This window comes from Kogia breviceps, chromosome 3 (genome assembly GCF_026419965.1).
Source record: "Kogia breviceps isolate mKogBre1 chromosome 3, mKogBre1 haplotype 1, whole genome shotgun sequence".
Taxonomy (NCBI): domain Eukaryota; kingdom Metazoa; phylum Chordata; class Mammalia; order Artiodactyla; family Physeteridae; genus Kogia; species Kogia breviceps.
In genome coordinates, this window is record NC_081312.1 from 113,123,932 (window position 1) to 113,144,533 (window position 20,602).

The window sequence follows — 20,602 nt, forward strand, 5'->3', positions numbered from 1 at the left end:
GACCAAACAGTGCTGTCTTATTTGGCTCAAGTGCAGCCATCCCCAAGGTAGATGAGGGGCGAGGGGAAGGGGTGAGTAGGAACCACCAGCTTCAGACAGGAAAGCGGGTGACAGGAGACTGAGTGATAGAAGTTGTGAGGAATTGGGATAACCTAAGTCCCCCAAAGTAACCTCAGGAGAGCTCAGGTAGCCCTGCCCCCTCCTCCCAACTCTCTTACCTGCCTCCCATCCACCTGTGTCCTGGAGGCCAGCATGGCCGCTGCTGTTCCTGCTACCAGCCTAGGACCTTGCTATCCCTCGGGTTAACATCCATGTCAGTCTTCATCAGCCCCGTCCATGGTTTTTCCCACCTCCCCGGCGTGGACGCTGGCCCAGTCCCACCTGGCACTGTTCTCTGAAACTGTCCCAGCTGTTGTTCTACAAATAGAACGATGCTCGTAAATGCTTTCCGAAACGGGCCCTTATGCTGTTCTTGGCACCTTCTTTGAAGTGATGGCCTTTTTACTAAATTCTCAAAGAGTCCCCCTCCTTTCTGCCCACCTAAGGAAATTTGGTCAAGTTTACCAGCATTTGCTTCAGAGCCCCATCACCCAGTGTCACCCCCAAAGTTAGCCTTTCCAACTGGTACACTGGCCCTCCCAGACCTGGAGATGACATTCCTGCTCCCCAGAAGCACTGGGCCTCCGTGGGAGTCTGACATCACCTTTGACCCTTCTTTTATTCAAAAATCATGATCCCAGTATCTCAGGTGCTGGGGCAATTCCAAGGTCGGCTTACCGGCCCTTCCATAATGCACCAGTAGGTGCCCTGAAAATAAGTTCCTCAGCTTCCAGTCCTGCCCTCCGAGACTTCCCAGCACTGTTCCTCCAGTCCAAGGTATCTGGTGAAAATGGGAACGTTATTTTTACTTCTACTTTTCTGTGTGATATAATAATGACAGATGGATGTCAGAATCTCTTAGATCACTTAACACTGAATTCCTGTAGTAAAAATGACTTCCCTGGAACCCATCTTAGGGCCAACAAATAACAACTAGTGGATGGTGCCCGGGGAGCCAGCTCTCATGGTGGTTCCTCTCTGCTCCTGAAGCCTGAGGGCTACACATTCCAATAATAACAGTGACATCGACGTTGTGACTCCCTGTCATTGAGCCCTGCTCTGCTTTGCAGACCTGACCCCTAACCCCCCATTGTACTGCAGAGAATTGACGTGCCTATTTCACAGAGGAGGAAAATGAGGCTCTAGGAGTTCAGCAGCTTGTCCAAGCTCCTAACTGCAGCTGGGTCTGCTGCAACTCATGGAGCCTCCCAGAATTGCTCTGAGGTGTCAATCACGGCCAGAGATCGAGTGGGGATGATTTTTCACTGGAGAACATATGTTAAACCTGCCCATTGCTACTGCTTCGTTGTGTGGATTTCAGAGAAGCAGATGTCCATCCCGAAGAGATTGGTTGAATGTCTCAGGATGAATTCTCAGCTCCCCAGAAGCACTGGACCTCCCTGGGAGGTTGGAGCCAGCCTCTGTCCTCTTATCTGGAAATCGCAGTTCCAGTATTCCAGGGTCTGGTGTGTGCACAAGGGAGATCCAAAGGTGGTCCATGCTTGTTACGTTTCTAAAGTTAGTTCAACAAGCCTTGTTTCCACTCGGGGCTAGGTGCTTTGGAAGTCAACCCTGTGTAACTTTGAATTACTCTCACATTGCGGGAGCAGTTCCTAAAGAATTCACCCCACCTACCTTCAACCCATGCTGCCTGGCTTTCTTCTCAAAACCACCTGGAACAGGAAATGCCTCTGCAGTTTGCATCCATAGCTGAGAGCAGAGCTGGCGGAACTCCGAGTGGAAATAAAAGGAGCTGACTCAACGCCAGGATTAGAAGTAGGTTGAACGTGGGTCAAGTCTTCCAGTGGAATCCAGGAGGGAGAGAGACAGAAAGGAGCCTGGCTTCTTCACAGTGCCATGCAGGAAGTGGGCATGCAGACAGGATCCGACCTCTTGCACCTGCCCCCAGGCAGCTCCAGAAAGGAGCTGAGCCATCCCAGCAAGAATGCCCCCTCCCTGCTCCCTGGAAAGGCTCAGGATCTCTCACAGTGCCCGGAACTCCAGGGACATTGTATAAATGTCCACAGAGAGATAAAAGGGCCCTGAGGGAAACAGACGGTCACCATATGACCTCACATTCCAGGCCATTGAGGAGGTTTGGTTCTGCTGTGGTAGCAAAGGAGAGCCATCTTCATCCCTGCAGAAGTCTCTCCAGCTGTTGAGAGGCTTCTGAGGGCTCCTAAGCAACACACACAAAAGCAAGTGCTGCTATAGTTGTGACAGGGTTTAAAACATCCAACCTCTGACTGAGGCAGGATCAGCAAGTGAAAATATCCTCCCCAGAAAATCAGAACTACAGACATTACAGATAGAATCAAGTCGCTCAGGAGTTCCCTTTGTTCTTAACTTTATATTTCCCTATCAAAGCAGAGCAATTTGTAATCATCTTAATGGCCCCTGTTGAGTTTCTAGGCCTAAAAATTCTAATTTCAAATATAAACTAATCTCAAAATGCTTACAGACGAAGGGGGCTTGCACATACCATTGATGCCAAAGGATCGAGAGGAACAGGAATTTCTGGGGCCCAAAACTTATTTAATTTGGCAGGCCTTCTTTAATGGAAAGAATACACTACGTATAGAGCCTTGGAAAGGACTGGTACACAAGAGGGGCCCCGGAGCTTCGGCCTCCCCGGCTCTCACAGCCCCTGCTCTGTGAAGCTTGCTCTGGGGTGGAGGCCACTACAGATGGGCCAGGAGTGACCTGCACACTCTCTCTTTGGGGCTGACACGGCCCCACAAGGTGGTTTTCTCATCAGACTCCGCATTGAACCTATCAATTCACTGTCAGTGATGTTCAGATCTTGCTGTTCCCACAGACCTTCTGAGGCTGCAGTCTTACCCTTTTGAAGGGATGTCAGGTGCTAAACTCCAGTTTTAGCAGGAAGTTCTGATTTCTCAGCATGGACCACGGCAACCTGCAAATTTTGAATCCTGCTGACTAAATGACTCACCCCAGAGTCAACAGGCTTGCAGCGATCCCCATGATTCTTGGAACTGCTGGCCTGCTACTTATAATTCTGCCTCTGAGTTTTCATCCCACTGCAAAATGCATGAAGGGGTGTCATCACGATCACACTATCCTGAGAAAGGGGTGCCGGCTTTCAGACGAGGAGTCAGGTGGCAGTTGTAAAGCTGAGACTGCAGTGCCTGGAAGTTTGCAGCTGCTGTGCAGATGGTGGCCACAGAGCTTGGACAAGCAAAGTGGACCCTTTTGGAACCATGAGAGCCTCGACCCCAACCACACACATACCCTGAGGCTGTGACAGTATGAGATTTTGCTAATTCAGCAGCCCCAGGCCAGGACCTCCAAAGCAAAGACAGGTGACTTCAGAAGTCCTGGGAGTGCCCAGCAGCGGTATGTGGATGGAAGAGGTCACGGTTTACATCTCTTCCCATCTCTGCCTTCACAGAGTTCACGTGGATAACTTGAAACCTGTCATGTGGGCACATTTACACCTTGCATAGTGACAAGCACTATAAATCTAGGCTGCTTTCCCCAGAGAGCCTGCCACCAGCACTGCCTTGTCTGGTGTGTTCCTCCCCATCCTGCTGCTGGCCTTTTCTGGAAGAGCCGGTGAGCCACTGCCTGCCTGTCTCACTTGCCCTCCCCCCTTCTCTGACCATACTCACTCCTCCACGGCCTCCCCTGCCCACGCTGCGGGCCGCATCCTGAAATGTCATCTCCCCCAACCCCTACTGCCAAGCAGGACACTACCCTGGTGGTGAGAGGGTGGCATGCCACCAGGCCCAGCGGGGTCTTCATCTGTCCCCTGTGTCACCCACGGCGGGTGCCTCTGCTGGCAGAAGTTGAGCTTCCCCAGGCGTCCCCCACACCTCTGCGTGGCATTTCTGTGGATGGGTTTATAATCGGTTCCAGGTGTTCCATCCTGCACTTTTTCCAGTCCTTCCCACTCTTGACCTCACAGGTGTTTGACTTGTGGCACGGAGGCGGGGTGGTTTTCCATTTATAATCCAATAAAGTCCTTTTAGAGCACCTTAGAAACAAGGCCAAGTGAGAAAGAGCCGCCGGATCCTGAACAAAGTGCTGGACAGGAGCAGGGCCCAGGAGAGCCTGGATAGAGTATACCGGGCCTTCTGAATCTCAGGGGGTACTAAGCTGACGTTAGTGAGGATCCTAGCGTGATTTCTAGGAATCCATACTAGTAATTTTCTTTCTCAGCCTGCCCTGCCCCCATCATGGTTAGTATTTTTTAAAAACCAACCTCCAAATGTGACATGTGAAAGCCAAACCCAGTTCTCAGTTTCTGTGTTATCGCCTTCAGACACTGCTGGGTCCAGGGGCTTAAAATGATATCATGGGAAATAGAGTCTCTGTCCTGTCACTGCTGTCCTTTCCCAGTTACTTTAATCTAGGGACCCCTTGCCACGTACTAGCAAGACTTATATCAAGTCTCTGGGCAACCTGTGGAACGAAAGCTCCTTCTTTCCAAGGTGAATGAAAGTCTTAGAATTGACTCTTACCTTCCAGGGTTGGGTGATGGACGCACTCCTGGAGCTGGGGTGGAGTTTGGGGTCAGCCCCACGTCACTGGGAGAAGAACACATCTCCCAAAGCTCCTCTGGGTGTTGTTACTTGCAGAAGGAGAGAGAGATGGCAGGCGGCAACACATTAGATGCTCACAGAAGCCCTAAGACAGAACAAGGCCAGGGCCCAGCCCAGGGCACTGAACGCAGGAGTCGACTGGGGCACACATGTGGGCTGAGACAGGAGGAGAGGGCCGCCCCAATGTGCCCCTGGTCTCTGTGTGGGAAATGGGCTCTGTGGGGTGACCCCAGCATGACGGGGGTCAGCAGACAGCTTTACAGAATCTCATTCTGCTCATCTCTCTGATTCTCAGTTTCAAGGGTTCTCAACGTGCTCGTGTCCCCACCCCAATGACAATGACAGTGAGCCTTCTCTTTCCTTCTCCACCTCCATAGCCTTCTCTTGTTGCAGAGCACGGGCTGTAGGTGCACGGGCTTCAGTTGTTGTGGCTCACAGGCTCTAAAGTGCAGGCTCAGAAGTTGTGGCGCACGGGCTGAGTTGCTCCATGGCATGTGGGATCTTCCCGGACCAGGGCTTGAACCCATGTCCCCTGCATTGGCAGGCGGATTCTTAACCACTGCGCCACCAGGGAAGCCCCTGCTGAGGCTTTTCTTAAAGGTTTCTGTTCCCTCATTTGTCTGTCTGCTACTTCCCACCAGCCTGTACTGATTCTGAAAACCAAATTTACATATGCATGTGCAAGAAACAATTTTCCAAACCTTCAGAGAAATTGAAAGAACAATGAACACCCATACAGCCTTAGCCTAGATACCCGAGTAGCTAACATGACCAAACGTATTTTTAGGTTATTAGTTCACTGGAAGCTGTGGAAAACCATAAGTTTAGTTATTTTTATGAGGGTATGTAGAACGTGAGACCCACCCACAGCAATTTGAGCTTGGAATTTGTTCTCTTTGAGAATATGACATTTATACATTTCAGTGTCTTTCATAAAACTCTAGACTGTTGCTATAACCTAAAGAATGTGGGAGCTTGGTCTGTTTAGGTTCAGGTCTCCACATGACAACGTAATAGCTGTGTGACTTTAGGCAGGTTACTTAACCTCTCAGTGCCCCCATTTCCACATCTGTGAAAAGAGGGAAATAATCCTTTACCTTAGAGAGTTGTTGGGAAGGTTAAATGGGTAAAAGCATATCGAGGCGCTAAACCAGAGAATGTACCCCTTAAATGGGGACTTGCAGGCAGTGGCTGAGGAAGAGAAAAAGGCACAGAAATTGTGAGTATCCCAACAGTGTCGCTTCCTTCCAGTAGCCAGAAAATCTCGATAGTAGGTAGAATTTCCTGAAGGGAAGCATTCGATTCTAAGTGGTAGAGCTTTCTCTTTTCGAAGGCTTCCCTGGAGTCCTGTAATCCCCAGCCACTCACAGGGCAGCCACCCTGAGTATGAACCCCCTCCTGGAAGCCATCCTGCTGGAAAGCAGCCCTTCCCAGGTCCCTCGGTCTCTCTTGGCGGTTCCTGTAAGCACAGAGTCCTGAACATGCACCTCCCCCTTAGGGGCCAGGAGAGCCTGCTGGGACCATTGTGTCCTGCAGACGAGGAAGCGGAGGCCAGCATCCCCCAGCTGCTTGTGGCCTGACCAGGACTGGACCCACCAGGTCCTAACCCAACCAGGGACTCGTGGACTCAGGGTGAACTGAAACCACTTTTGGGTTTCAAGTCTCATTATCAAAAATTGGTATTAAATGTGGGCATTTTATTAATATTTCTGGTCTCATAAGCAGAGAGTAGGGAATGGGATAGAACCTGATTTCGCTGATTGTGGGTTGAGCAGGGTCCCAAGGTGACTGAGAGCATCTGGTTCTCAGGGGACCCTAGCTGCACTGGCAGAGAGCATGGCATTGGACTGGGGTGCACAGAAAGTTTTATTTTTTGAGTGACAAAAAGACTTATTGTCACCCATTTTCATTTGCCACCTCCTTCAAAATGCCAGAGTAGGTTCTAGTTATTTCTTTCTTTCCTAAATAACAAAACAGCACAAAAAAACAGAATTTCACTGCAGAATGCTCCCTCATGAGAACCACATGACTCTAAAACCTAAGTGAGGAAACAACAAAGAAAGTCACTGGTGAGCATGCAGATAATAATAAATACATAGCTTGTGTGGAAAACCAAATCTTTGCTATGGCCAATCAGCAAGATATCAATTCCTTGTCAGTTCCAACACACTTTGTACAGAGTGTGAGAGAGCGAAGTGTGAACCCAGCAAAGGCCACAAAGCTGAGGGTGGAAGGGCCCCCACCACCCACAAGACATCGGCTCACTGTTACTGCCCCGCCTGTAGGCGGCTCAGGCTTCCAGACTCTCGTGTTTGGTAGAATGACACTTGTTTCTTTAAGGAGCATCTGCTTTACTAATCTAGGGCTATCAAATCCTTGAGGGGCATTGGAGTTAGGCTGCCCTCTAAAAAGCCCCAGGTGGGTAAGAGTAAAATGAAGGATGAATTTTGCTAAAGCTACAAATCCTGTTTTGTAGCCTTGGACACATTAAAATAGAATCTATTCATCCGGCAGAAAACCCCCTACTCTGTAAATCTCGTGAAATGTGATTGGGCTGTGGCTGTCTCCATTCTCTGCACCCCCCACCGAGTGAACTGATTCTGAGACGGCGGCCCATGCTCAGAGATGCAGAAGTCACGACAGCTCTCTCTCAGAGTGTCCTGGGGTCAGGAACTGTTCTCTCCCTGTGAGCCAGGCTTCTGTTCTCAAAGAAAGCTCCCCTTCTGTCACTTCAGGCCTTCCTCTTCTCCCCTTTGGAGGTAGAGAGTGAGACCTCCAACCCACAGCTCAGGACACCCTGACTTCCTTCAAAGACAGACTAACTCCCCCGATTCCATGGTGTTCCATTTTCTTTCTAGCTCTCAAAGACTCCAGCAAGAGATCCATCAACAGTGACTGGAAGATAGAGCTCCCCGGAGAGTTCCAGATTGCAGGCACAACTGTCCGCTATGTTAGAAGGGGCCTGTGGGAGAAAATTTCCGCCAAGGGACCAACCAAAATGCCTCTGCATTTGATGGTAATTTGCTGTGCTTTTGCATTTGTCTTGAGACCACCAGCTCAAAGAGGTCTACCAGTTGACTTCTTCCCTGAGACCCTGTGGGCAGGAGGTACACCTGGTTCCTGGTGGTTTCCTGGCCACCTGCTGCTCAAGTCTCTCTCTTGGTCTTTTCTTATCTGATCCCTTTGCCACATGCTTCAAAATTCTGCCCTCTCAAAATTTTGCCCCAGCTCTTTACTGGCAGAACTCCCATCTTTTCCAAAAGGAACCACCTTCAGGAAGGAAATGCTTAGCCAAGTGGCCGCCAGGGAGACATTATTAAGCAGACAGCCCCACTCACAGTCTATGTTTTAATATCAGATGGCTTAGATTTGCCCCACAGTTTGTATATCCACATCGGAAACTACCTTTTGGAAATGAACTGTTGACTCTGTTTCCAAACCAAAACCACTCAGGTTTTCCAGACTCTGCTTGCAACAAGGATTCAGGAATCGAGGGAGAACCAGATTCTACTGGCCTATTTACTCCCCAGGTGGTCTCGAGAAATCGTGCAATCAGGCCAGATCAGGGCACTCTGGTCTTGTGTGTTGTCTCAGGGAGGACCCCATGCAAACCACTGAAACATCCAGTTATACTGCCTTTTAAGAATATGAAAGATCTCCAGGGACAGGAATGCCACCGTTGCCTTCTCAGGGTTCAGGACTTCTCATGACTAACTTTTGATAGCTTGTAATTATTGATTCCATGTCTCCTTCCAAAGAATGGGAGTTGTGACAGCTTGTGTGTCTACAATCAAAGCACATTTTGTCCTCCATGCCTGCCAAAGTCTCTACTTGGAAGTTCTTATCTCCCCATTAATTTGTGGTCACTGGCAACCTGCAGCTCTTCAAGATTAGGTCACACCCAAGAGATTCCCAGGCCACTTCCCAGGGACTCTCCTGAGGAGACCAGCTCTGCGTGTGAGCAGAGATTTCACCCACAATAGCCCTAAACCTGTTACAATATCAGTGCAACACTCCACACACTAAATCTACTGCAGATATATACTTGCAAGTTGATTTCTGGGCCCTAAGAACCGGTACCTAAGTCATTTCTCTGTGATTAGATTGTTTCCTAATCTAAGTCATTGGAACAAATCCTCCTGTCCTGAGTTAAAAGCAGTCATTCAGAGGGACTAAAAAGAGGAAGTAAAACACAAGATAAAACCCAAGATAGCAGCATCACCTTTAGCATGTGAATTTGCTTTTCTAGCAAACACTAAGATGGGCCTATTTCCTTTCTTTCCCAAAAGATTTCATAAACTGTGAGTGAATCGTCAGCCCATTAAAGCAAATGCACAGCCTGGATTCATTCAGACCATAATAAACAAAACTCTGGGAAAGCAATAACTACCAGAGCTGAAGTTGCGGCCCTCTTGAACATTAATCACTTTTCTCTCTTGAAATATAATTGTTACTACCAGTTTTTAAACCTAGAAACGAGCGGAGCCCATCTACCATTGTCCCCTAACTGAGGTGTGCACATCGCTTGCAGGGTCAGGAGCACCCGTAGAGCCACGGGGACCTGCATTTGAAAGCAATTATGCACAAGCATACAAATTATACATGGCTACAAAATTGCATGAAATTGGTTTCATATGGATTCTCAATTCACCAGTCTTATTCCCATACTGAGATAATAAAGATCTCTTTTAAAGCCTTTTTTTTAAAAAAAAAAAAAAAACTGGAGGCATTTTTCCAAATGCATTACTGCAAGTCTCTTTCTTGGAGAAGTGGATGTTTATTCAGTTTGGGCTGCTCTTAGCACCCCACCCCACCCCGCCTGCAACTGCAGCCCTTAGAGGGCTGGGAGATGCTTGGGAGGGAGGGCAGCTCCTGTCGTCCAGCACACCATCCACCTGGCCTCCCCAGGTCAGGTGGAGCACCCTTTGCCTCCAGCTCCTGCGGGCCGGCTCTCCCAGACCCCGGGCTGGAAGTGAAGTTGCTAGCTGCTTAGACCCAGGACTGCCCCGTGGTTCCAAGCATAGCCTGAGGACATACCACCTACAGCCAGGCCACTTGAAGCTCCCACAAGAGTGCTTCTTTTGCACCATTATGTACACGTAGAGAAATAAAGCCAGTAGAGCACCTCTCTCTCTATAGGGCTTGAAACATGCATCACCAAACAAAGAGCAGACCCTTCCAGTTCCCACTTACCAGGATTTCAGACCCAGGGGTCCCCAAGCTGCACAATGATGGCTCCCCTCCCCTCACTCCCAGCTTTAAGCCCCGCACCAGACTGTGCCACCCCATGGGCATCGTCATCATCCTAGCTCCCATGGCAGCAGGAAGGCTCTTACATCCTTGACAGGCATCCCAAGGTTCCCCTGCAGGGGGCTGTGTCTACCCTTGAGCCTGCCTTACACATAGCAGTGACTGGTTCTCGGGGTGTGAAGAGTGGTGTTCATTTTCAAAGAAGTAGAGTAACCCTACTTGTTCAGATGCCTGTTTAGGAAAAGCAGTATATTTGTGTCTTTCTCCCTGTAAGGGCAGCTTCGTGGGTGACTGTGGGAACAGGTACTTTGCTCTGCCTGGAGCAGCTCTCCATGTAAAGTGCAGCTAGAGCCCACAGATTTGCTCATCCTCAAATCCCTCGTCTAAACCAGTCCTCTCTCCAGTGGAAAAGAGTAGAACTCTCTGCCGATGGTTTTCATAGGCTCCTGCCCTGAATTTGAGTATCTAGGGAACCCAAGACTGAAATAAAGGTGTGCCCCTGGAATGAACCTGTTTTGAAACCCTGAAAAGAACAGGTTATCCCTGGTAGGGAGACTGCCACAGCATAGCTTGGCTTGCAAGTTCAGCAATCCTGGGAGCTTTCGCCTTATTTCAAAATCGCCTTTTATTTTGCTGCTGATCCAGGTGTTGTTATTTCATGACCAAAATTATGGAATTCATTACGAATACACCATTCCCGTAAACTACACTGCTGAAAATCAAAGTGAACCAGAAAAACCGCAGGACTCGTTGTTCATCTGGACCCACAGCAGCTGGGAAGGTTGCAGTGTGCAGTGCGGAGGAGGTGAGCAGTAGTGTCACGGGCTCATGGGGTGTGGGGTTTTTGTCAAACAGAAGTGAATTCAGGGCACTCCGTGGCGGGTGCACAGAGCCTGGGAAAGGCTGGCCACATAACCTGTATTTCCATGGAATGTAACCACGTCCCACTGCGAATCTCTCTGCAAAACACTTGGGCAGAGTCTTCCAAACTCCTCCATGCTGGAGTTGTGCCCAGCTTTGCCTATGGCATGGGACCCTTGGATGCTGATCCAAGTGGAGGTTTGGCTGATGTATGGTTGTGTCACAAGTGTGACAGGAGACCCTGGGAATGAACAGAACAGACTTCCATCTGTTGCTGTTTGGTAGAGGGGCACTGGAAGATGTTTCTGACCCTCAAATACCCTTTCCTTTTTGCCCCAGTGACCAATGGAAATACAGGGAAACCAATGGAACCAACAGTAATACAATGGAAAGAAAAAGTCCTCCAACTCCAGTGAAACGTTCAGAGCCTGAGTCCTGGCTTCATGATTTGCCTCCATATATTAGCAGATGATTTACTCTGTCTATACTGATCAGCCCTCATGCCCACTGCAGAGAGGAGACTCAAATACTGCAAAAATCACTATGAACAAAAGGCATCGGGCTTCCCTGGTGGCGCAGTGGTTGAGAATCCGCCTGCCGATGCAGGGGACACGGGTTCGTGCCCCGGCCCGGGAAGATCCCACATGCCGCGGAGTGGCTGGGCCCGTGAGCCATGGCCGCTGAGCCTGTGTGTACAGAACCTGTGCTCCGCAACGGGAGAGGCCACAACAGTGAGAGGCCTGCGTACCACAAAAAAAAAAAAAAAAAAAAGGGCATCGTAGTCATTACTGTGTTGTTTAGGAGGAACGGTTGGAAGCATTCTGAACTCTTAGCCCGCAGCCCCCTTAGTACAGCATACTCTATCACCCTGACAGGACACACAGCGGGGGTGATGGGGGATGGATGCAGGATGGGTGAATTTTGATGGACACAGAGTTAGAACAGAAGGTTGACCTGGACTCTGGAATGCCAACCCAGAGGGTGGGCTGGCAGGTGAGACCTGGGCATGGCCTCACCGACACTCAGTCCTGCGGAGCTAATGACACTGAACTTTTCCCCTGGGGCAGCTTGCTACAAAGTAAGCGTGGCCCAAATGGAAGAGTTAGCAGGCTCCATTGGCTGGGGGGCAAGGGGGTACAGTTCTGCTGCTGTCACTACTGGCATCCTTTTATGGCTTCCTGACTTCCAGCCCCCTGACCTGCAGTCCAAACAGAAATCTGGCTTGAGGCGGCTCCATGCTCTCTATGCTTACACAAGTTGAGGGCTCCATAATTTTGAGTCATTTCTCCATGACAGATTCCCCAGGAGACAGATTGATTGAGGAGTGTGGGATCCATATAGTTGTGCTTGACTTCCTGTTAATCTTTTATTATGACACTTCCCAAATAATAACAATAGGAATATAGCTAACAGGAAGTGTTAACCCCTGCCAGGTTCTGTTCTAAGCATTTTATATGTATCAGTTCATTTTAACTATCCCTAAAGCACCCTAAGGCATAGGGAAGTTAAGCGAGTCAGTCCAGTGGAGGAAACCAAGGCACAGAAACGTGAGGGCTAAGTAGCAATTCTTTTCTCACTGTGCTAGTGAGTAAGCCAAGTCCGAACCCAGACAGCCTGGCTCCAAAGGCCGCCCTTCTAGCTCCCAGTCATTCGCCCCCACTCCTAACAAAGTCATGGCCAAGTAGTGTGCAGGGTGGTTTGGGAACACCCAAAAGAATGACTACATCCAGCTGGGGTGACCGGTTAGTGAAGCTTCCCAAGAGCACTTGAGGCTTAGGCACAAGCAGCAGTTGATGGAGAGACAAATTCTCAGGTTGGGTCTGTGTCCTTCAGACTAGCCTTCCTGTTTCTCACTTCTCTCCAGCAAGTAGTAGTTCTGTAATAAGTAGCCATCATCTCTGGTGAGGGCTGATATACAGTTGTTTAATCAAGGCCAGATCTCCATAGACTTTAAACATCAAATGAACAGATACAGAGATTGGCAATCTTTGTTGGAAATTAAAGACCCAGATCACAACTTTGACCTCAATGACCCCAAGCTTTCCAAGGACATGGCTGATCTGAAGTGTTGCTTCTTTCTGATCCTGTTCTAGAATCTTTCTCCTGCCCCATGCTGCCCCTGCCATGTCTTACACACCCTCATCCCAAAGATTATGGTTCTCCCTCTCTGACAAACAACAAGGCATTACAATAGTCACTTTAAATGACAAACTGATCAAAATATGCACCTGAACACTCCTCCATAAGGTGAATGAATGGCCTTACCAGGTGTGTGTACCACGACCTCTCAGTTCTGTGTGGTTTGGTTTCCAGGGGAACGCAGAACCATCGTGTCCTGCACACGGATTGTTAACAAGACCACGACTCTGGTGAACGACAGTGACTGCCCTCAAGCCAGCCGTCCAGAGCCCCAGATCCGAAGGTGCAACTTGCATCCATGCCAGTCACGGTAAGGAGCTGTGTTCTCAAGCTTGGATCCTCCAGGGTAAAGCAGCAATGCCCATGAATGGGGGACGGTGATGCACAGTTAATACCACAGTCTTGGTCTGTGTTCCATTGTTGTTGCTGAGTGATTTCTGCCTGCTCAAAATACTGAATTTCTGGGCTTCCTTGGTGGCGCAGTGGTTGGGAGTCCGCCTGCCGATGCAGGGGACACGGGTTCATGCCCCAGTCTGGGAGGATCCCGCATGCCGCGGAGAAGCTGGGCCCGTGGGCCCTGGCCGCGGGGCCTACGCGTCCGGAGCCTGTGCTCCGCAGCGGGAGAGGCCACAGCAGTGAGAGGCCCGTGTACCACAAAAAAAAAACAAAAACAAACAAAAAAAACCCCTGCATTTCTGGCTACTAAACCAGAACTTTGATAGAGGTGTACAGTCCTCACTGGAAGGCATCTCATAGGGGGCCATTAAGACCATCTTGTGAAAAAAGAAATAGCCGTCCCGCACACTTTCAACTGGTACATGTCAACTCCTCCTCCAAATTACCATGTCTTGGAGAAAAGGAAATCAGTGTCATAGTATGAGCACCCGTGAGTAGGTGTACATAGGTTGTGTTTGTGATTGGTCTATTTCAGTGGCTGAAATTAATGTCAGTAAGTTATTTATTGTTTGGGATCAGAACTTCTGTTTCCACCCCTAGCTTTCATGGCCATGTACTTGTGTGCTCTGAAGTGAATTCTCTCGGGTTGTTAGCTGAGAAGAATTGTGTGAAATGTGTTCATCAGTTAAGCCTCCTATTTCCACTTTAGTGGGTCTTTGCATCTGACTCTGTTATATTATGTAATATCACCACCGGGCTCCCGTTCTGCCCTGGGTTGAGGTGTGTGGTTTTTGTTTTGTGGTTCTGTGCATCAGGTTAGGCATGTTTAGCTTTTGTAAAGAGGCTGGACTTTTAACGTGGCAGTTTTTTGGGTTTCTTAAGCTTGATCCGTACCACTTGCCTGGTGAAAATTTTTCTCAAAGCATTTAGTTTTCGTGCTGACCCTCTTTTCTTTGTCAAACTGGTAAAATGGGTATGAATGAAAGTGGGAAGACAGGAAGGAAAGTGAGGTGAGACTTGCTTCATTGGTTTTATGTGGTCCTTTTAAAATTAAGAATGAAATCCTACCCTAATGCTGATGGCCATTAGGAACAGCTCACTTCTGCAAGTCCTGAGCATGCCGGGTGTGAACAGCCATCCAGCAAACCTATCAGTTGATTGATCAATCTATCCATCAACCAATCAATCACACACACGTGGGGCCAAAGAAGGAAGGACTTGCAAGCGTGAAGACTTAAATATCAGACAAACCAGTCTCTTTTCCTGAAAGCAGAGACAGCTGGCTCTTGTGATATGATTAGAAAGGAGAATAAGTGATTCTAGAAGAGGAGAGGTCAGCAGGGGTTCAAGGGCATGACTGAGCATGAAAGATCCTAGGGACCCATTCAAGAATCATATTTTACAGTCATTTATGTTTTCATATTGTTTTAGTATCAAAATATTTTTAAATTATGCACAGAAATGAAATATATGAAACATGAAATCAGAGTTGCTCTGATTGAATTGAGATGCATATATAATGGGGAAGAGTAGCCCAGTGTACTCGGCCTTCCCCTCATCTCACAGGAGGCCCACAGGACCTCTGTGAAACACCAAGGAATAAGTTTAAAAACTGTCAGTCAATGATTCTGCTTCCCATAATGATGGAGTAGCTCTTATTGGACCAAACCTCAGTATTCTCCTAGATTGATACTCTAGAGCTGTGCTGATCAATATGGTAGCCACTAGCTAGTCCAAATCAAGATGTGTTATAAATGTAAAACACATACCAGTCTTCAAAGATTTAGTATGGAAAGATATTGTAAAATATCTTAATCATTTTTAATATTGATTACATGTAGAAATAATTACATTTTGAATACATTGGGTCAAATACAATATATTATTAAAATTTATTAATATGTTAAAATCACCTGTTCCTTTTACTTTTTAAATATGGATAGTAGAAAATTAAAATTACATATGTGGCTCATGTTTTATTTCTATTGAACAGCACTGCTATAGATTAACATAACATGTACAATGTTCAGGATACAATTCAAAATTACTAGACATACAAAGAAACAGAAAAATGTGACCTATACTTATGAGAGAAGGCAATTAATGGAAACTAACTCCAAAATGACATGTATGTTGGTATTAGCAGACAAGAATTTTAAAGCAGCTATTGTAATTATGCTCAAAGACATAAGGAAAAATATGATCATAATCAATGAACACATATGAAGTCTTAGCAGCAAAAAGGAGACACTAAAAAAGAACCAAATTTTAGGACTAGAAAATACAGTATCTGAAATTTTTTAAAAAATCACTTAATGGGTCTAACAGCAGATTGGAGATGATGAAAAAAAGATCAGTAAACCTGAAGACAAAAGAATAGAAATTATCCAATCTGGAAAATGGAAAGAAAAGATTGTTGATAATTTACCTGTGGGAAAATATCAGCCATTTTAAATAAGTATAATTGGAATCACAGAAGGAGAGGAGAGGAAGAATGGACCAGAAAATCATCAATGAATTAAAAACAACCAAAAATTACCCAGAGTTAATAAAAGACAGAAGAGAGGTCACATCTTGAGTACTTCAGCTAGAGCTAGATGAATTCAAAGCTCCATAACAAAGCCCTCTAGTCATTACACCAAGTGGGTTGATGAAACACCTTTATGATTTTGCCACCCATAGATTTTCTAGGAGTAGACTTTGTTGCACTGCAAAACTAACCAGAAAATCATGTAGAAAAACACCTACAAAAGAGTCACATGAACACACAAGAGTTAACAAAGGTGCAGACTCTACATATTGGTGCCACGGAGCTGCTCTAAGCTTGGACAAAGAACGTCGAGCTTGTGTGTGTGGCTCCAGAGTGCTCACAGAGCCCAGGCCTGCAGTCTCGCCATGTTTGAACACAAGGTCAAGCCAAACACACTTTAGATTAAAACTAACTTCAGAAGCACATTCTTAGTGTCTCCTTAGAACAAGGGTCAGCAAACTTTTACTGTAAAGGGCTAGATAGTAAATATTTTTGCTTTGTAGGCCATATTCGACCTCTGCTGTCTATTTTTCATTTTGTTTTAAAATCCTTTTAAACATGTAAAAACCATTCTTAGCTCTTGGGCTGTACAATATGCAGGCCAGACTTGGCGCATGAGTGGTAGTTTGCTGGCACTGCCTTAAGTTATTATCTACCCTGGTTCTGCCCACTGAGATGTTGGGATCACAGCATGAGCCCAAGCTCTGAAGGTACCACCTCAGGGAATGCATTCTCTTATTATACAAAGGAGAACACATTTTTATACTGAGTTACTTTTTATTGCCCAATTATTCAGTACTGTTTTCAAAACCATCCAGCATGGCCCTCAGCACACAGTACAGGGTCAGTAATTTCATTCATTCAACACGCGTTTATTGAGCATCTTATTCACTAGACCTTGTTCTCAGTACCAAGGTATTTAGAGGTGAGAAAGACAGGCAAGGTCTTTACTCTCAGGTAACTTGATAAATATTAGGTTTCTCCCTCCCACCACTCTCCTTTCTGTCCCATCCCCTTTCAGTCCCCTTCCCAACTCTGTAAAATCATGTAGATCAGACTTAAAGAATGAATGGAATTTCCAAAAGCAGAGGAGAAGATAAAATTGATAAAAGAGAAGACAGCACCTGGAATTTGCCTCAGAGCCTACAAAAGAAATGCCTGGATGCCTACTCTAGTCTGGTTTTATTTGTTGGCTTGTTTATTTGTTTATTTTGAACCATCTGACTTTGTACTCTTTCTTAAAGTGGACACATGGAAGTGAAGTGTCATGACTCATCAAAGAGTATTTATTGTTTGGCTAAAGAAACGTGCAATCTGATAGATTTTAAAGCTCTTGCAAATGCCAGTTTTATTTATTTATATACACACACATACATACACAATATACATATACGTATATATATATTAGGTACAGATATTTTATATATATATATACACACAAAAACATATTTGGACAGTAAAACTTGAGTTATTGCATCGCATGATGTAGTTGTCATGAGTCTTTCTTAAAACTATAGAGTAATATGGATTTAGGCTAGTTAGTGAGAAGAGTAAAGAGATTGATCTTAGAAAATGAGTGCTAGACAATCAGAGAGAGATGTAATCCATAAGTGGAAACTGAACTTGGGTCAGGGGGTGGGGTTTGGAGAAGTGTGGGGTCTGGAGAAAAAATGGGTGCTTCAGGGGGTTGGGGGTGGGCGTGATTAGAAGACAGAGCCTGTCAGCTGGAAGAAGAGCCCAGAACCCAATGGTGTAAACTTTATTTAAAAAGCCAAAATGCAGCACGCTGTTGAACCTGGAAAGGTGAAAGAGCCTTTCTATATTATTTTTACTCTTTGACCTTTAAAAAAACAGAGATGGTTGTCTTTTTCCCTTGTTTTTCTTTATTTCTCCTGATTTCCCCTTTAATTTTCTTCAACCCTCTTTTTCCACTGAGTTCCCAACAGTTTCCTTTACCTTCCCAACTCACACCATTAACACCTCTTTATTCTAATCCTGCCCCTCACTCTGTGGATACTTCTCTCAAACCCTGCCATAGCCATGTGGAGTCTGGAATCTGACACACAGGGCAGATGGCCTCTCTCCAGCATCTTGCACAGCAACGCAAACATATAGGACCTGACGTTGGCAGGAGAGGAAGAAATCACAGATCAGCTCAGCTGTCATGACTATGGCCAGCAGCCTTCACCTTGCTGACTACAGTCTGCAGGGAAGTGGCCCTGCCATCGTCTGGCATCCAGAGAGTAGCCCTGTGTGCTAGCTCCTTAAGACCCAGTTCCAGGTTGTCCTGGAGCAAGGAGGGGGGCTATGACAGGGAGATGGGCTCATTCTGGAACACATAGCTCATGCTTCACCAGATTTAATATTTTGCAGTCTTTTAGAGCTTATTGGCTACTTGAAAAGGCCATTCTGAGCTATTAGATATTTCCCTATCATATTTATGATTTGAACTTCTTCCTAGGCAGTATACACTGTACTGTACATTGAATTAGGGTGATTCAAAAAAGAATATTCAATATCTTACTGGCAACTGAATTGAAATGAATAGTTGTCTGCAAGGAAGTGTGTTTGGATTTTAAATTTGTCCTCTTTGCTCAATTATTTTAACCAGTTTGCCTTATTTTAGGTTAAAACCAAATGGAATCCCTCATGTTTTTATGAAAGCATGGTCTGTGTGTGTATGTGCTCCTGGCTTAAGAATGAAGCCTGTAACATGTGGCTCTTAAAGGACTGCCAAAATCTGAAAAGATACCATTGTTTAATCCATTTCTAGCTGGTATGAAACTTAAAGCTTTTCTATCCTGCTTTCCTCTAAAATAAAATAGGTAAATCTAATTGTCACTCCTCTGTTCACCATGCCTTGAATGTAGAAGTCTGGAGGAGGCCGCCCGTGGCACTGCCTGCCCCTTGTTTCAGAACAGGAGCCTGCAACTCAGGACTGCTCACCAGTAGGGAGGGCAAGGCCTAGGGTTGTATGTCCCCACAGGTTAGCAGTGAGAGACTAGGAATCTCTAGAGTGGGGCTCCCATCTCTCAGGCTCGGCCCACACTCCAGATACTTGGACATGTGGCCAGAGGTTTGGGATGAGGAGTGTCCCACAGTCCATGTGAAATAAAGAAAAAGTGCCTGAGGGGAAAAATGGTGAATAGCATTAGTGATCTATTATATGCCTAATAGGTAGTATGTGAATGGTGAGGAAAAATTTAGTTGAAAGAATTCCAGAACTTCTTTCTGATACTACCCAAATTCTAGAACCTCACTTGTATTTAAATTAAATAGTAAAGTTTCGAAGCCTTTACTTATTTGTCTAAAGTAGGAAACATTCCAAATGGAGAAAGAAAGCATTTCAGAGTCTTGTCTTGAATTTAAAACTTCTATTTTCTTCTTTTCCTCCATACCTAAACCCTTTGATCATTTGGACATCCCTCCCTTTGATCATTACAGAGGACAAGAGAATTCCCAGATACCAGTTTCACAGGTAACCAAATTCTCCCGTTCAGTAATGCTTTGCTTGTGGACCCTGGGGCCCATTAAGAGGTCCTTCTCTTTTCCGAGTTATTAAGCACTCGATATTTGCATTTGATTTTTATGTCACAATTACAGAAAAGGAAAAAATACAATTAGAATTCAAGAACAGAAAGAAATTTTGGAAAGTCACGAATTCATGGAAATTAAACAAAACACTTCCTAAATGACCAGTGGGTGAAAGAGAAACCATAGAAAATTCAGAAAGTACTTTCAGATGAATGAAAATGAAGTCACAACATGCCAAAGTTTAGGGAATGCAGCTAAAGCAATCTTTAGGGAGAAATGTACAGCTCTAAACACCTATATTAAAAAAGATGAGGAATTCCCTGGTGGTCCACTGATTAGGACTCCTCGCTTCCACTGCAGGGGGCATGGGTTTGATCCCTGATCCGGGAACTAAGATCCCGCATGCTGCATGGCGTGGCTGATAAGATACGATAAAATAAAATTAAATAAGAATTTCAAGTCAATAACTAACCTTCCACATTAAGACACTGGAAAAGAACAGCAATTAAACCTAAAACAAGCAGAAGGAAAGAAATAATAAAGATTAAAGCAGAAATTAATGAGATAGAGAATAGAAAAATAATAGAGAAAAATCAGTGAAATCAAAAGTTGGTTACATGAAGGGAACAAAAAATTGACAAACATGTAGCTTAATTGATAAGAAAAAAAATGAGAGAACACTTAAATTACTAAAATCAGAAATGAAAGAGGGCAAAAAAAAAAAAGGGCTTCCCTGGTGGCGCAGTGGTTGAGAGTCCTCCTGCCAATGCAAGGGACACGGGTTTGTGCCCTGGTCTGGGAAGATCCCACATGCCACGGAGCGGCTGGGCCCGTGAGCCATGGCCACTGAGCCTGCGCGTCCAGAGCCTGTGCTCCACAATGGGAGAGGCCACAACAGTGAGAGGCCCGTGTACCGCAAAAAAAAAAAAAAAAAAAAAAAAAAAAGAAAGAAACAAAGAGGGGACATTGCTACAGACCTTGAAGAAATAAAATAGATTATAAAGGAATACTATGAACAATTGTATGCCAATGAACTGTACGTCAATAAATTAGATAATGAACATGAAATGGACAAACTCCTAGAGAGATGCAAACTACCAAAACTAAATAAAGAAGAGAAAGAATAAACCTATAACAAGCAAAGAGATTAAATTACTAATCAAAACTTTTCCACAAGGAAGAGCCCAGGACTGGAAGTCTTCACTTATGAATTCTACCAAATATTTAT

At 45.9% G+C, this 20,602-nt stretch overlaps 1 protein-coding gene across 6 annotated transcripts in view; it reads left to right on the top strand.

The window, feature by feature from the left end:
- Nucleotides 1–20,602, top strand: part of ADAMTS17 (ADAM metallopeptidase with thrombospondin type 1 motif 17) — a 364,535-nt gene that overhangs the window by 278,428 nt on the left and 65,505 nt on the right. For all 6 annotated transcript variants that reach the window (XM_059058512.2, XM_059058515.2, XM_059058514.2 and 3 more), the window contains 3 exons: nt 7,523–7,680; nt 10,560–10,719; nt 13,089–13,224. In XM_059058512.2, coding sequence (XP_058914495.1) covers nt 7,523–7,680; nt 10,560–10,719; nt 13,089–13,224 — 454 coding nt within the window. The remainder of the gene's footprint in view (nt 1–7,522; nt 7,681–10,559; nt 10,720–13,088; nt 13,225–20,602) is intronic.